At 39.8% G+C, this 16065-nt stretch overlaps 1 protein-coding gene and 1 long non-coding RNA gene across 2 annotated transcripts in view; one reads left to right on the top strand and one right to left on the bottom strand.

Annotated features, from left to right (window-relative positions):
- Positions 1–3706: 3706 nt before the first annotated feature.
- On the bottom strand, positions 3707–11704 carry LOC103363017 (actin-related protein 3-like). The gene is made up of 12 exons (XM_008289594.1): positions 11538–11704; positions 10516–10571; positions 9166–9290; positions 8971–9081; positions 8305–8400; positions 7850–7957; positions 7629–7772; positions 6133–6306; positions 5934–6026; positions 5031–5156; positions 4823–4906; positions 3707–4732 (listed from the first exon to the last, which is right to left on the bottom strand). Exons 1-12 carry the CDS (start codon positions 11579–11581, stop codon positions 4637–4639), a joined length of 1257 nt encoding a protein of 418 aa, XP_008287816.1. The 5' UTR covers positions 11582–11704; the 3' UTR covers positions 3707–4636.
- LOC103363020 (uncharacterized) overlaps positions 11653–16065 on the top strand; it is a 28898-nt gene continuing 24485 nt past the window's right edge. Inside the window, exon 1 of the long non-coding RNA XR_520488.1 lies at positions 11653–11720. This is a non-coding gene — a long non-coding RNA (uncharacterized LOC103363020). The remainder of the gene's footprint in view (positions 11721–16065) is intronic.

The raw sequence follows: 16065 nt of genomic DNA, 5'->3' as shown, positions 1-16065 counted from the left end.
ATGATGATACAAAGAAGGTTTTAAGAAAACAAATGACAAACTGGATTTGAACCAAGAACCTTCTGCATGAAGAAGCACCAGTCTTTCCTCTACGCCACTATGTCCTACATGCATTTCAGATCTGGTTTCTTCCTATCATGGTACCAGCAAACTTCTGGGTTCCAGTCTTTGTGCTCAACCTCCTGAAGCTCTGATGGAGCTGCATCGACATCACACAGAGTCAACACATCCTGGAAACTTCAGCTTGAGACGGGATGTGAGCGGCTCAGGGGTGGAGCTCAAAAAACAGAAAAAAAACCACGTTGGACTCAGGAATCGAACTGAGCACCTTCTGGATTTCACAGAAATCTGAGCCGAGCAGCTCTGGACCAGCTTCACCCTCAGAGCTGCTGTCAGCTGCAGAAACAGGAGGAGAGGCTCAAGCTTCAACGTTCTGCTCTTCACAACCACACTTTTAGGACTTTACATGAGCAGAAATTGTCATTAGAGTTACCAGAAAAGAAAAACAGGACACAAAGCTTCATTTATAAATGTTTGTTTTTTTTACATCCCAAGATCTCAAATCAGAAAGACAATAAACCTGCAAACATTTAAAAACATTATTAATATAAAACAGACAAATGACGTTACATTATTGTCGAGAAGCTACCGGTTACACTTTTTAAACAAATAAAATGTCATCAGCAGAACAAAACGATCAAACAAAAATACAAATGAAGCTGCAACAATAAAGTAAACCAATAATCATAATCCAATGATGTAATATTGTATAGACAACTTTGAAATAAATGCTATTATTTGAGGGACTTTAAGCAGATTTTAATGATAATATTTTAACTGAATATGTGAATAAGAGGCAAATGATGTGCTTTTAACCTGTTACCAGCAGATTTAATTATGAAACACACAAGATGTATAATGTGACACAACTCAAATCTCCTCTGTTTCTACAACTTTTTGCATCTTCTGAACTTTGTTACTGATTGTCATCAATACTTTTACTGAAGCAGTAGATCCAGCACTAGTGGACGGAACATTTTACAAAAATGTCTGAACTAAAAAAAAGAGAGAAGGCTTTTCCTTACAGCATTAACAATCGTTTCCCTCTTACCTCAGCGAGGACAGCAGCAGCAACTGAGAAACGCAACCAGCAGGATGAAGAACAGCATCCAGCCTTGGCTGAAGCTTCTTCTTCTAGTGGATTATCACACTTGCAACATTTACACATCCTAAAGAGATTCAGGGTCCCTTAAAAACACAATCAGTAGAGAAAGACGCTGAAATCCACCCAGTATATATATATGAACCAGACTCGACCATTAGCATCCAGGATGGGGTGGTATCTACACCAAGAGCTACGATTAACAGCTACACATTATGTCCAACTATTTACACACTTCTTCCAAAGATCACATGAAGTCTGACTCCCTACTCTATCTTTGTAATCGTACTTTAAATACACAAACAACAAACCAAACACAACAACTCATTTCCAATCCCCCCTCTCTTCAGTCCACTTGGTTTGCTCCAATTGAATCCACCAGGTCCTTGTTTAACTCCATCATGATGGAGCCTCAAGGACAAATGCTGAAGTCTTTAAAGAATCTCAGAATGAGATCAGAGACAAGAAAACAACTGATAATAAACTAATGTGTTTATCCAATAAATAGGTTAAATAATAAAAAAAAAAGGATCCATATATATCAGATCAACACACTAAAAACAGACTGAAATTCATGAACTCAAATAATTAGTATGTGACTGGATTTGGGAGTGTTTGTGTCAGAACCTGTAACCAGAGGGGTTTACTAGGAAGCAGGTTCGACACTTTCCTTGTGTCCTCATGATGCTCTTCTTCTGCTGGCTTGTTCTGGGAATCAGCGTCTGTACCATCGAAGAAGATGGAGGAAAATACACGTGGAAGCAGATTTGAAATTTAAAAATTAAAAAAAACATAATCCAAAGTGTGTCAGTAACTACAAGGAGATAAAAAAAAGGATAAAAACACAACCTCAGAGGCACAAAATAAACCCCAAAAGATGCAATGTTACCACAAAAACATGCCAAGTGACCCTTTGAAAGAACACAACATAGACAGAAGAACGTTGTGATTTTCTTCTTTTCTGATTGATGAGACTGAAGAGCCTGATGTTTGTGTCTGACACTGCCCTCCAGTGGAGGAAACATGGAACAACAAGCTGGAAGCAGAGGACACAGGAGGAGATCAAGGCTCCAGGAACACAGGATGGAACGACTGAACGCTTCATTCCTTTGATGGCGTTGTGTCTGTGATGTGATCTGATTCTAACCATCGTTAATCTCATCATCCTGCTGGCTGCATGCTGGCTGCTCCGGTATCCAATCTGCTGTTTTCATATGTGGCTTCATTCCTCTGTAACAAGACGATCCTTCCTGAGAGGTGGGTTGACACATTTCCCTCTGTGCCAGTGCTTTGGTACAAGATGCTAAATTTGTTAGTAGCAAAAGATCACTGATGCAACTGAAGAATTCGGGTTGATGACGTTTATCCAGCTGTTAAATTGAGTAAAGATGGTACATGTCACACAACTCACTGTTTTCTGTCTCTGATCATTTAAGTCTCACATTTAAATCTTTATTTAATTTAGTTAATATTTGGGCACCTTTTTATTTAAAGTAAACAGCTCTTAATAAGCTTTATCTTGTACTTTATGACTCTTAAATGCTTTTATTAAATCTTAGCGTTGATTTTGTGGTGGTTTCTTAATTGTTGCCATCGTAACTTGTATGATGGAGTATTATTTTTAATTTAGTACAAAGCAGCAACACCTACATTAAATAGGATATAACCATCTGTGGCCACAATAAAGCTGCTGATCAGGTGGTAACATGAGACGAACATCAACAACATTTTATTATTACTGATTAATAATTAATAATGGAGCATATTCAGGTGTTCATCGTACTGTTTCCTCCTTCTTTAATACCAAATATACACTGAATTAAAGGAAATGTGCACTTTAACTAGAAAGAATTACAATTTTAAATGATTAAACATCAGTATTATCACATTTACTCTCTCATTTAATGCATTTCAGATCATCATTATCCAGATTTTTGATGATTTGGAGTGTTATTTTCTAGGTTGTTGGGACTTTTGCGTGTTGATATCCAGATTATTAATACTTTAAAACATAAATATCCAGGTTATTTAATACTTTGGTGAGTGTGTTTTCCAGATTTTTGATTCTTTTTCACATTATTAACATTATAATCCAGGTAAATTTTGTTTTGATGCATTAACATTGATGCTTTGCTACAATAATATCAAGGTTATTGATATTTCTCTAAGTTAATATCCACATTTTAATACTTTGGAATGTTGTTTTACTGTGCTATGTCATCTTTTTTGACACTTTTTCATGTTAATTTGATAGTTTTGCAGGCAAATATCGCAGTCTTTCATACGTTTAAACATTAATATCCAGATAACTGACTGTATGATGAGTTATTATCCATATTATTGAGGTTTTGTAACATTAACGACTGGGTTATTTACACTTTAGTATGTTAAAATCAGGGTTTTTGATTTTGTTTTTCATCGAAATATCTTGGTTTTATCAACAGAAACAGCTGCATTACAGTAAAAACGGCTGCAACGTGTAAAATAGTGGCAAAGAGGAAACATAACTCTCGACATAACAGCTTGAAAAACACGAATCACAACTGTAGAAATATCTCCTTGGCATTTATTGGAATGCCAGCATTGAAATCCAGATTTGGTACAGTACAAGGCTATCCAGTATAACTGAGATCTAGGCAACAGTGATGGTCCAACAACAGTCATTCAAACTGCATCTTCATATATTAATACAACTTTTTTTTTTTTTTTTTTTAAACCCCAAGACAGGCTGTTGAAGAGATGACTAATACAAATAAAAAGGGGCGAAGGAAAGCGGCGACGGTTAGTCGCGTTGCTGCGGGAAGAAAACAGGACAGGACTTGTCTCGGTGAAACCTGGGAAACATTATTCGAACGGATTTATTCTTTTTTTTTTTTTAAATGCCTGAATTATTTCCATCTAAATTCAAATACATGTTCCAGGTTCTGAGTGTGATTGTTTCAAAAGGAGACAAAAGTAAATCAGGAATGGTCAGTATGTCTGGTGAAGTGTTTTTTCTTTTTTGTATGTTTGCACCCATTTGATGACCAGAAAGGTGTTCATGATGGAGCTGTCCTGTTAGAGCGTATGACACATAGCAAGATCACCCATATACACAGAGAAGTGCATTTATACAGGACTCATGTTGATTAATTACATATTACAACCCTGTGAGGATATAATAAGTACATATATATACGAGGCACGCAGAAATTAAAGATTTATCACCTATTATTAACCTACTTGCAGTAAACATTTTATCGGAGGATCCTTTGGGCTGAGTCACCTCTTTTCCTCTAATTTGAGAGGACGTCGCCGCTCTTTTGGCAGTTTGTTTGGTCCACTGTCGCTCTATCCGAATGAACAGGTCTGTCAGAGCATCCGTGCAAAGGCTCATGGGACTTCCACAGCGTTGTGAGGTCTCGCGGTGCTTCCTCTGGTTTTTTTTCTTTTTTTTTGTCTCCTCGGCCTCCGCTGAATGCGCTTCGCTGACGCCTAAGACATGACTCCGAATACGGGGTTGTGGCGGCAGATGCTCGGCCCGATCTCCTCGTAGTCTTTCTTGGTGTGGCACACTTGGTAGAACTCGGGCTGCGGGGGGAGAAAGGATCCTCTCGGTTACACGCTCATGACACAAACGCATTTTAACGTGGCGGCGGCGGAGAAGCTGAAAATACTCACAGTAGATGCCAGCATTGATCCTCCGAACCAGACAGCGTACCTCTGCATGTGATGGGTGACGACTTGAACGTCAATGGGCTTGGGCTGCAAACAAAGCCGACTCAAGCTCAGTGGGTTTTTTTTAGAATTAAAGATTAACAAAGACAGTCTGCGAGCGCATCTTGAGAATTTGTAGCACAGTTAACATTGCAATTTCCACCGTCCTCACCTTCAACTTGCCGCCGCTCAGCTCCTCGCTTATTTTCAGCCGTGCATCCACAGTCCTCTTCAGGTCCCTCTGCAGGCGTCTGCCAAAGTCCCTGAACATGGTGGAGCCTCCGGAGAGCACAATGTTCTGTGACACAAGCAGAGGGTCACGGTGACACACACACAGATTAATATTATGTACAGGAGTTTATTTCTGAAAGCAGGTTCCAGAGAAGCTGATGAGAGTTAGTTCAATCAAAGCCTCCCCTCGAAAGCCTTGACACTGAACCCTCTATGACTTAGCTTGTTTGTGAGTTTGTGAGGGTAAAAAGAAAAGTGAATCTTGGTTTAAACATCCCTAAATGCTATAAAGGTGTTTGAAAATACAAATAACTCAACTTAAGTGGGCAGCTTGATGCCGTCACATCAAGATAAACTTCCTATCATATTTCTATCCGACACCATGAATGCTTGGTTTGTGTGTGAGGCAGAACATTTTTGAGTAACGTTTTTCTCTATGAACTCTGGGCAAGTTCCTTACGATGCTCAGATATCACCGTCTCCCTCGTTACTGTTGTGCTCATAAAGGAAGCATGCAAAACATTGTCTTTTTAACTATCAAATATCTATTCTAACGTTTTGAAGATGTCTAAGTCTGCAGATTAATGCATCCCAGTCTGTGTTTTTGTAGCGACTGTATGAATCAGGAAACATTCAGCTCCTTTAGGCTGAGCAGGAGTCGAACACAAAGTCAGAGTTTGTTGAAGAAAACCTGCCCACAAGAAGGTTAGGTTTGCTCAGAGTTTGAGCTCTTTCTGGGAAAATCCAGGTCTTTTCTCATCTCAGGTTTAACAAATTTAGAGTTTTTACTAAACAGCTCATTACAACAGGACCCTGGATGTCACATTACGATGAGCAGATGCACCTTGTAGAGCGGACGCCTGACGTCGATGGGGCAGTTCTGGATGACTTCGTCCACGACTTCGGAGATCGGTTGGGTGAAGTCCGGATTAGCAAACTGGATGGAACCACATATGAATGTTAAAAACAGTAAAGTCACCAGTAAAGTGAAATATGACAGAAATGTGTTACATCATACGAATGTTAGTGAACATGTGTTGTACCTCTGGGTGGAAAAAGATCTCCGGGCCGAGGAAGCGTTCGTATCCAACGTCGATGGTGAACTCCTTCTTGGTGACGGCGTTTGCGCCTGTGTACTGTTTGATCCACTTGGAGCCGTCTGTGTCATACTTGTTGAACTCCTTGACGAGGTCGGGGCAGACGTAGCTGAACCGCTCCTAGAAACAAAACGTCGTAGAGCAACTTTTAGAATGGAGAAAACAGGAAAAATAAAAGTTTCCCAGCAAACATTGTCCTAATTTAAACCTCTTGCATTTATTTTATTTCTTAACCCTGAAGATCTCCTCCCAACTTTTGATCCCCCCCAAGCAGTGAACATGGAAATATTTAGTTTTGCAGGATTCAGCAGGTTCTAATTTAATCAAAAACAGCATTAACTGTCTTTTATTTCTCATGTATTTTGCACAAGAGCGGCATAAAACACACACATGAAGTCAAAATGATCGCTGTAAATTGGATCTTGAAGCATTTTGATGGCCAAAGGGGCATTTTGCAGACCAAAATCTTCCACTTTTACTGACTTTGAAGCTCTGATTGTGTTTCACCTCCAAGTTTTCTGAGCTTGACACAAAAAACTTGCTTTTTCTTCTGGCAAGACTACAATCACTCATACACTCATAAGGATTCAGAATGTGCTGAACCTGGTGATGTCATTTTAGGCATCTTTAGATGATGAATCGGTAAAAGTGAGCGACCGTGGGTGGTTCTGTTGCTGCACTGACCTCTAGTGGCCAAACTGAGAACTACATGACAGCAGCAACACATTATCTGTAATCTGTTGGAAGGTATCACTTCCTTTTATGCCTTCTTTTCTTAGCTTTCCTTACAGAAATAGAGAGTGACTCACTTCCTTATAATGACCAGAACACAGTCAATGATGCTTCACTCTGACTGTGTGGAAGGGACACGCTCATAGTGTAAAAATACACCGCTAATATCAGCAGTTTTCAGATTTTTAAAAAAGTCGGGTTAAGGTTTTGTGTGAAGTTTATGACCTTCTTGTCACATACAAACCTTTCTACACTAAACCTACAGGGACTGAGGGGTTCATTTTGAAGAAAAAGGTGATTGAAACAGCAATATTTAACCAAAGCTCGCCCAAATTTGACCAAAAAAAACCAACCAAAAAACAGTTTTTGGTGGGATAGTGGGAGAAGGAATCACCTTGTTCGAGAAAGTTCTCACACTTCACTCCTGACTGATCAGCTTATATTCTTGTCTTGTGTTGAAATATGGCCGGTACCAGCTGACATGAAAGAATAACTACAACATCTGGGATTCCCAGTCAGCCCAAATATTGTTTGCTTCTTCACCACCTTTGAGGTGAGTTAACAAAGTAACTGGTTTTGTGTCTGGCTCTGTTTATTACAGCCGTGTGGAACATAGTTTACAACAAAATGACAATAAAATTCCTCCTGTCTTGTCGTTTCACAAGACAAATGAAACGCTGGCTAAGTTGATGAACATCAGACACACTGACCTTGACAGCTTTAGCCGTCTCCAGGCTCTGCTCCGGAGGGATCCCCACCTCTCGTTCCCTCAACAGCTGCTGGATGAAGTACGTGATGTCTCGGCCGGCGATGGGGATGTGCTTGATGCAGCTCCCGATGACGTAGCCTTCAGCCTGGAACCCGAAATTGAACAAATTTAGGGCTGAGAGTGAGGAGAAAATAAATAAATGACAAATCAAGCGACACCTACCACCGGGATGACGTGTGTGACTCCGTCTCCGCTGTCGATCACGGTGCCCGTCAGCGTTCGTTCTCCCACCTGTCTGGATGTCCAGGAGGCAGCCAGCGCCAGGACAGCCTGAAACAAATCCAATCATCAAGCAGTTGTCTGTCTTCCAGGATCGAAGGCCTTATTTGACAAATACAATTCCAGCTCAGTGACGACACGGAGGAGGATTTAAATCCAGTGAGTACATTTAACCCACTGTGAAACGCAAAAAGAGGAAGTGAAACATCCGCTAAATCAAAATACATTTAGAGAGAAAATCTAACTCTATCTACAGCCCACAAGTCTGGTTTCAGATGTGCTTCAGCTGTCTGTGAACTTGTTCAACTCAAGTCACACATTCAACATCCAGAAGGCTTTGCTTGGTGCCAACATGGCTTGTCAGGACGGAATGTGTTAGAAATGTTCAGTGAGCTTACCTGAACAGCAATGTAGAGACCTGGGACATTGAAGGACTCAAACATGATCTCTGCTGTGTATTCTCTGTTTTCCGGTGTGTTGAGGGGAGGCTCTGTCTGGAGAGAGAAGGACAGAAGGGATGACAATGAGCAAAATATTCCACAATTTGCTACCAATGCTGAGATTTAAATTATGAACAAACACTAAATGTTTCTGTTCAAACTTAATATGTTTTAAAGAGATTTTTCAAAGCATCCTGTTAATATTTTCCTGTCTTTAGAGATGTTCTTGGTAGTACAATCAGATATCCGGCAGGTTTTTAATCTCCTTATTGGAGTATTTTGTGTAATCTCAATAAAATGACTCAACTGTCAATATTCTAACAGTGCATCAATAAACCAGATCTCCTCTGTTGACTGAGGGAAATGGGGGCAGACTATTGTGCACCTGTGCTGTGGTTAATTAAATTTGCTCGTAGGGAAAACAATCTGCTTTCACTTCTTCAATTTCTGACACAATTTCAGTCTGTGTGTGTTACTTTTTGGATACTCCAGGATGCAAATGTTTATAGTAGTCAACAGATTTCAGGTGTTTATGGTTTTGTTATTGCACTTTTTACAACAGATGTAGTGCTGTTTTAAAGCTAAGTAAGAGGGATTATTTGTAACTCCTAACTCTGGTCATACCAAAAGGAAATAATGGTCTTCAGGTTCTGCCCGCAGATACTTGAAGATGATCTGCTCCATAAACCTCTCCATCAGATCCCAGTCTTCCACGATGCCGTGACGGATGGGCCACTGGAAACAAGGAGAGAAGAACAGCGTTAACACCAAACCAAAAATAAAAGCATTTCACTCATCTCAGCTCTCGTCTGTGTCTACCTTTGTTGCATATGATGGTTTGTCGATGGCTTCGTCCCCGATGAAAAAGTCCAGGTCATCGACACCCTTCATCATCCTGCGCTGGGCCTGGTCTCCAACCTTGGCTGATTCTTTGATTGCAATACCTAGAAGAGCGATGAAGTGAGAACACATACTCAGTCTTTCACAAAGAACATAAATACAGAGAAAGGCTGAAAAGACATGGCTTACTACAATTTCCCTTTATCCAGATAAATCAGTTCATCCTACAGTAATGATCCAGAGCTGGGAGTCATCCTTAAAACTATTTTTTTATTCATCGTGCTACCAGTAGAACGAAGAAAATAAGAAAATTGTACTAAAAAAACGATACAGCTTAAAGGTCCCATATGGTGAAAATTGATTTTTTAAAATTGTGTTTTGGATGTTTTGTATTCCTAGAAATGTCAAATAAAAGCTGTGAACATATCAAGATGTCTATTACTGCCATTCTTTTATCCCCTCCACAACTAAATGTTTAGAACAGGCCTAAAACAGTCCTGGAAAATTTAGAAATCAAATATTATTAGATAAAATACTTGCAGTATTCTAAGCTAAAACCTGACAGACACACTGAGGACATGTGGAACTTTTATTAATTTGCAAAAAAAATATTGGAGAAGTCCCTTAAATCCCACAACAAGTAAAGCCTCTTCTCTTTGGTAATGTCCCTAAGTATTATTATGCATGCAGAGATCTTTGTTTTTGATTAAATGTTGCTTCAGACACAGCTCTACATTATATTTTCATGGGGAAATATGCTCAGAATTTGATCTTTAACTCCTGAAAATCTCTGGCAAGTTGTCTAAATAATATTCATCTCAACCGAGTCTTGCTCCACAGCTGACAGACATGCAAGAAAAAAAAAACTGAGGGTGTAATATGAGTTACAATTTAAGCAGGAGTCATTTCTTTTCCACTGAAAAATATTTTTAAAATGATGTCACTTTTTCTGCAGTCTAAACCAAACACACGTTCTTTGCCTCTCTGTAGCACCACAGAGCTTCATTTATGATTCTGTGACACAATGTGCTTTGGATATTGATATTTGTATATATCACGATTGTTCAGCGCTACTATGTGGTAAAAGGAAGAGGATCTGAAACTGTCCTCTTGAAGCAAATCATAAAAGAAGAATACATATTTAATAGTTGTTCTGTTATGTAATATTCAACATCAAAGTATAATTATAAATGTTAACGAATAACTTCTTGTATGATGCTCTTTAAATATCCATCTATGAACTTAGACATGACTTATGATATTTGTAGTTCCACTCAAAACAGCCATCATTTAATTAAACCTAATTTGTGTTCTTTTCTTTATACTTACATGATGGTATAATGAACTGTGGTTCTGTGTTTCCTGCATAGCCAAGCTTAGTGTACCTAAAAGGGAACAAAATCAGGTTTAGATAAAGGTTTGTGGTTTAAACGTTTGCCAGCGTCGTGCCAAAAACTGATTGCACCCTTTATCCTGAAGCTTAGAAAGTTTACAAACGCCTACAGCATCAGAATCAAACTGTCACAACATGCAAAGAACACTTTATGTGTAGCAATGTCATCCAAAAACATGTTTACAGCACAATCAGGTGTAACAAGTAGGACAAATATAAGCAACACTCCAGTGTTGTTTCCTCCATCTGTTTGGTTTGTCTTAATATTGTTGTTTAGATTGTAAATAATGTGATTTGCAGGCGCATGTTTGTCACAAAATAAGGAAATTATCCAATTTGCAATCATCTGATGGGCTACAATCTGTAAAATGTAACCCTAATTATTTAATTTAAGCCATTTTAATTCACTAATAACATTTCAATCACAATGTACGGGCTGCAATCACTTTTTTTTGGCAAGAAAACTTGATTGTTGACTTGAATTGGTCCTTTTAAGCTATTTCTACCAGCAAAACACAATAAAGTAGTTTAGAATTAAAAGCTTAAAACATGCAAAAACATGAGGATGGTTGACGGAAATCAGTGGATCACTTTTTGACACAACACAGATGTATATTCATTGAGTAAAACACACTGGATAACATGTTTACAGCTGAAAATCACTCAATCCTCCAGGAAGTAACATTAGCTTCAGTGGCTAGTAGTAGCTAACTCAACAATATAGCACCGGTGAGAAGAAAAGCACACAAAATAAACCAGTTGGACACGTCGGCTTGCTAGTTGGTAGCTTTATGCTTGACTTAGCACAAGAATTCAAGAGTAGGAAGAGAGTAAATGGGAGCAGCTCCCAGGCGAAGCAGCTCCAGAGCAGGGCGTTAGCTGGAAGTTTGACAGCCGCTTATGTGGTCAATGAAAGCTATGCTAACGGCAGCTAGCGTCTCGTTTTTTTCTCACTCACCCCGTGCCACAGTCGACAACACAAGCCGGTAGCCGACCAGCCATGCTCGCTCTCCTTTAATCTATCTAGAGGAAAATATACCAGGCGCCCAACACCGGCGGAGATCTTCGCAGTAACTGATTTAAATCGCAGCAGCCTGAATGAATAGCAGTCTCGGCCGAATCGGGAACGCTTCCGGGTTCGGTGGAATTTCTTCTAGTGCAGAGTCAGCAGCTTCACTGGTCCAACAGCGCCCCACCGGACGGAGACTGTTACTGCAGCCGAGTGGGACACGTTAATATAACCTCTTCAAGCATGAATTATTAAAAAATAAAACAACATCCACATTGTTTGTACTCTCGAACAAGACTTAAAACAAGTCAGTTACATTTTTAAAATTTTTACAAATTATTTTCAGCAAGATACAACTATCGTGGCCACAACAAATCAATGGTTTAATAGCACTTTTTGGCAAATTATTAGGGTACGAATTTTTATGAAAAACTAATAGTTATCACTATAAAATTTCTCCAGTTGATTACTTGTACTAAGACACTCTTTTTGTATCACAAGTATATGGAAATTCATGTTTAAAGATGCAAATTTGCGTTCATATCCAGAGCAGAAATCTAAATATTGCATAAAGTCTGGATCAGCTTCAGGAATAATTTGTTCTATAAATCAGGACATGAATAATAAATGAACAAGCACCTTCTGAATATAGACAAGAACAAAACTATAAGGTTTGGTTTATGTAAATGCTGCTGAAGAGGCTCGCAGCATTAGAAAATAAAGCATTTTATACATCTTTGTTTGAAAATACTTTTTACAGGAAACATTTGTAATTTGTAGATGTTAACATTAAACCTTCACTAATTTTTATTGTGAATAATGTGTCACTGTAGTAGACACCAATAACGTTATTTATATAATAATAAAGCTTATAATTAATTCTGATATATTCCTTTCTAGTTGGAAGATTGTATGGAAAAGAATGAGTTGAATTTCAGGAAGACTAAAACACTTTTATTTTCACTTGTCAGAGTGGTTCTCTCTTAAGGCTATGAATAATAAGTAGAATATGAATAAAAATAAAAACTTAATAAGCATGAAGGAAGTGTTAAAATGCTCAAAATGAATATTATATAAAAACTCTGGGCTTGGGTGTTGTGTGAATTGCAATGGCAAAGAAAATATGCAACAATACACAAACATTTTAAACACTTTCAATGCGTTAACAACGGTGCAGGTTTCCCTCTAACTATGTTTTCTTTGTCGATTTCCCCCTGATCAAAAAATAGCACCCGACCTCATCTCACTCTGCTGACTCCACCAGATGATATCAGTGATTTAGGTGCCATCAAAGGCCAGACGAAATGGCCCTAACCCTCCACGACTGCATGGAGGGCCACTGATAAAGACGATGTATGAGCACGAATGAGCTTTAGGGCTGTGTTCTGTCTCGAGAACGCCTTACCACATTAGAGCCAATCCCCGGGCCTGAGAACATTGGCCCTTTGTCCTCGGGCAGACTCATCACTCACACAAGAGTCTCTCCACCGCACCGAGTCTCCTGAAAAGCCCTCGGCTCTGCTTGCTGATAGAAACGGTCCTCGTCTCCGTCCTCCGGAGCCAGGCCGCTTGATGGAAAATATCTATCAAGAACCGTGGGTGAAACAATTTGTTTCATCATTGTCTGCGGAGGAGCAAAGATCCACCAGGAAGCCACTATCGAGGAAGGACTGTCCTTTCACCGAGACAAAGAAGACGAAACACAAGTGGCGTCTTTTGGTCCTCTCTTTTTGGTGCAACGACATCATCTCATAATCACTGCTGAAACATTGGAATTGATCTGTTGAGATAAATAGTGAGTTTGCAGATTTTTACTCGGAGAATAACTTTTTTCTGTTAAAAAAAGAAAGAACTCAAATTAAATTTACAAGTAAAAAAACGTTCAAGAACAATAATACATCAGAGAGACTACATAATTCTTTTTTAATCATCTGAATCGACGCATAAATCCTGGATTTTTTTGTTTGGTTTTGTATTCACAAGATAAAATAACCCAACATTATTGTTGCAAATGAACTCATGAGCAATTACAGTCATGGTTTCTCACAGCACTCTTGGGTTACACTACATTTGATCATTTGCTATGACTCTGCAATTATCACTTGAGGCGACAGTTAGATAGTTTTATAGCTTGTGCAGCAACAAAGGCAAGTGGAAGCCCAATAGTGTATGACTTTGCTCTTCTAGGTGTTAAATCAAGAATATGTCAGTTTTTGAAAATGGAAATCCATCCACGAGGTGTCAAGGCTCATCAAGGTCGGATCCTATCCTGTCTGACACTGGCAGATGACAAGTTGCCAGTTCATTGCAGAGCAAACACAAAAAGACATGGATAGTGCAATCATAACCTCAGAAGTGAAGAGTTTAATATATACAATATTAAAAGCATCTATTAGAAGTTTTGCTGCTGCATTCTTGTCTGGTCTCTGGTTAGCTTTTGGCAGCTTCATCTCGCCAATATTAACTCAATTTGGGGACATGTTGCTAAGTGGCATCATCTTGACTTTGTGATTTTTCTTTACCTATGTTGCTTTCTTTCTTTACATCCTCAGGAGGTGCTGGTCCGATGTAGTTTTTGGCACAGGGATCCAGTGAAAAGGCATACACACTGTGATCAAGAGGAATGGCAGGTCATGCAGAATCAAACCAGTTGAGCCAGCAGTTGTAGTCTTAGGTGAATGTTATTCACCAGTCCGGGGTCATGCAGTGGTCTGGTCCAGGCTGTTATGGTGCAGGAGTGCAGGTTGAACAGGTCGCCCACTCCCCGCTGCAGGTGTGCTCACTCAGGTAATCATCCAATGGTGTGCACTTACAACATCCATCCATCCATTATCTATACACCGGCCAATCCTCACTAGGGTCATGGGGGGGCTGGAGTCCATTCCAGCCGACTTAGGGTGAAGGCAGGAGACACCCTGGACAGGTCACCAGTCTATCACAGGGCTACACTTAGAGACAGACAATCAAGCACACTCACATTCACACCTACGGACAATTTAGAATCATCAATTAACCTCAACATGTTTTTGGACCCTGTGGGAGGAAGCCGGAGAACCCGGAGAGAACCCACGCTGCACGAGGAGAACATGGAGACTCCACGCAGAAAGATCCCGGGTGTCCTCACCGGGATGCGAACCGGCAACCTTCTTGCTGCGAGGCAACAGTGATACCACACTTACAACATTCCAACACAAATGGCTGCCAACTGAGCACAGCTGGAGGTGGAGGGCATGACGGACAGTCCAGAGATGTTTCAGCTCCACTCATGCTCCACCCCTTATTTTTGAAGTAGTAGTTAATTTCACCCTGAGTCGGCTGGGATAGGCTCCTTGTGACCCTAGTGAGGATTAAGCGGTGTATAGAGAATGTCATGGAGTGTTCATCCATCTTTATAAACAGTCTATGATGTTGGTTTAGTTGTCACAGAAACAAAGACTAACTTTAATGCACCAAAACAAACCCTTCTTCCAAACAGGCACAACGTCCTGCTGCATGCCTGAAGTGAACCCAAGTGTTTTATCCATATTAGAGAGTTTTCTAGACATAATCAAGGCTTTTAGATTTAATTCCACCTTTTATCTCCATGAGCACAATCTCCTCCATGTGCTTCATATTCCTGCGTGTCACCATTTTGAATACTAGAGGGCACCAGCGCTCTCATTTTTAAGAAACACCCCCTGAGCCTTTTACATCAGGAGCCACCACTGTGATGACAAAACAAAAAACCTGTTTCTTCTGGCAGTGCGAGCCAAACGTCTCAGTGCTTCATTTATTTATTTATTTCTCTGACATCTCAATCATTAGATCTATAAAAACTTCCTTCCTGTAATGAAATAATCAGCGCAACAGGGTGTTTTTTTTTTTTACAACCATACTTCAATCAAGATTTTTTTATTTCCTTTTTCATCCTGCCACTTCTTGCTGAGGTATTTCACACAAGTCTGATGCTTGTTTGTCAAAGCTACAGATTAATTTCCCTCTTTTTTTTTGCTCTGCTGCAACTTAAGTTGTGTTTCCTTCTCTTTATTGGGCCTACTTACTGGAATAGAGGCCCAAGCTGCTAAAGTGGATTGAAAGTAAAGCCAGGTTGCTCAGTCATCACATCCCGGATAAATATTGAAGATTTTCCAGGATTGATTTGCACTCATAGACAATGTAATCTGTTTAATGGCTTTTAATAGAATTTCATCTCCCATCAATGATCGGGCTTTGACTTGCGAGTAATAATTAATGGGAATAAATGAGACGCATTGAAGTGGGCTGAGTCATTACATGCGATGTACAGTATCTGTAAAGCCTGACTGAGGGTAATTGACTCTCCGGAGGTTTTCTGATCTTGCCGACCTGCGATGTGCACCTGAAACAATTGCCACCCACGCCAGAATAGATAATTCACCCCTCATTTCCGATACACTTAGCCTGCACGGTAAACAGAGTAGATGAGCTTGAGGTCCCTCATCAGCTGAAGTATTTGCGC

Source organism: Stegastes partitus, unplaced genomic scaffold, assembly GCF_000690725.1.
Source record: "Stegastes partitus isolate 25-593 unplaced genomic scaffold, Stegastes_partitus-1.0.2 Scaffold624, whole genome shotgun sequence".
NCBI lineage: Eukaryota > Metazoa > Chordata > Actinopteri > Pomacentridae > Stegastes > Stegastes partitus.
This window is presented reverse-complemented; position numbering and strand designations above follow the sequence as displayed.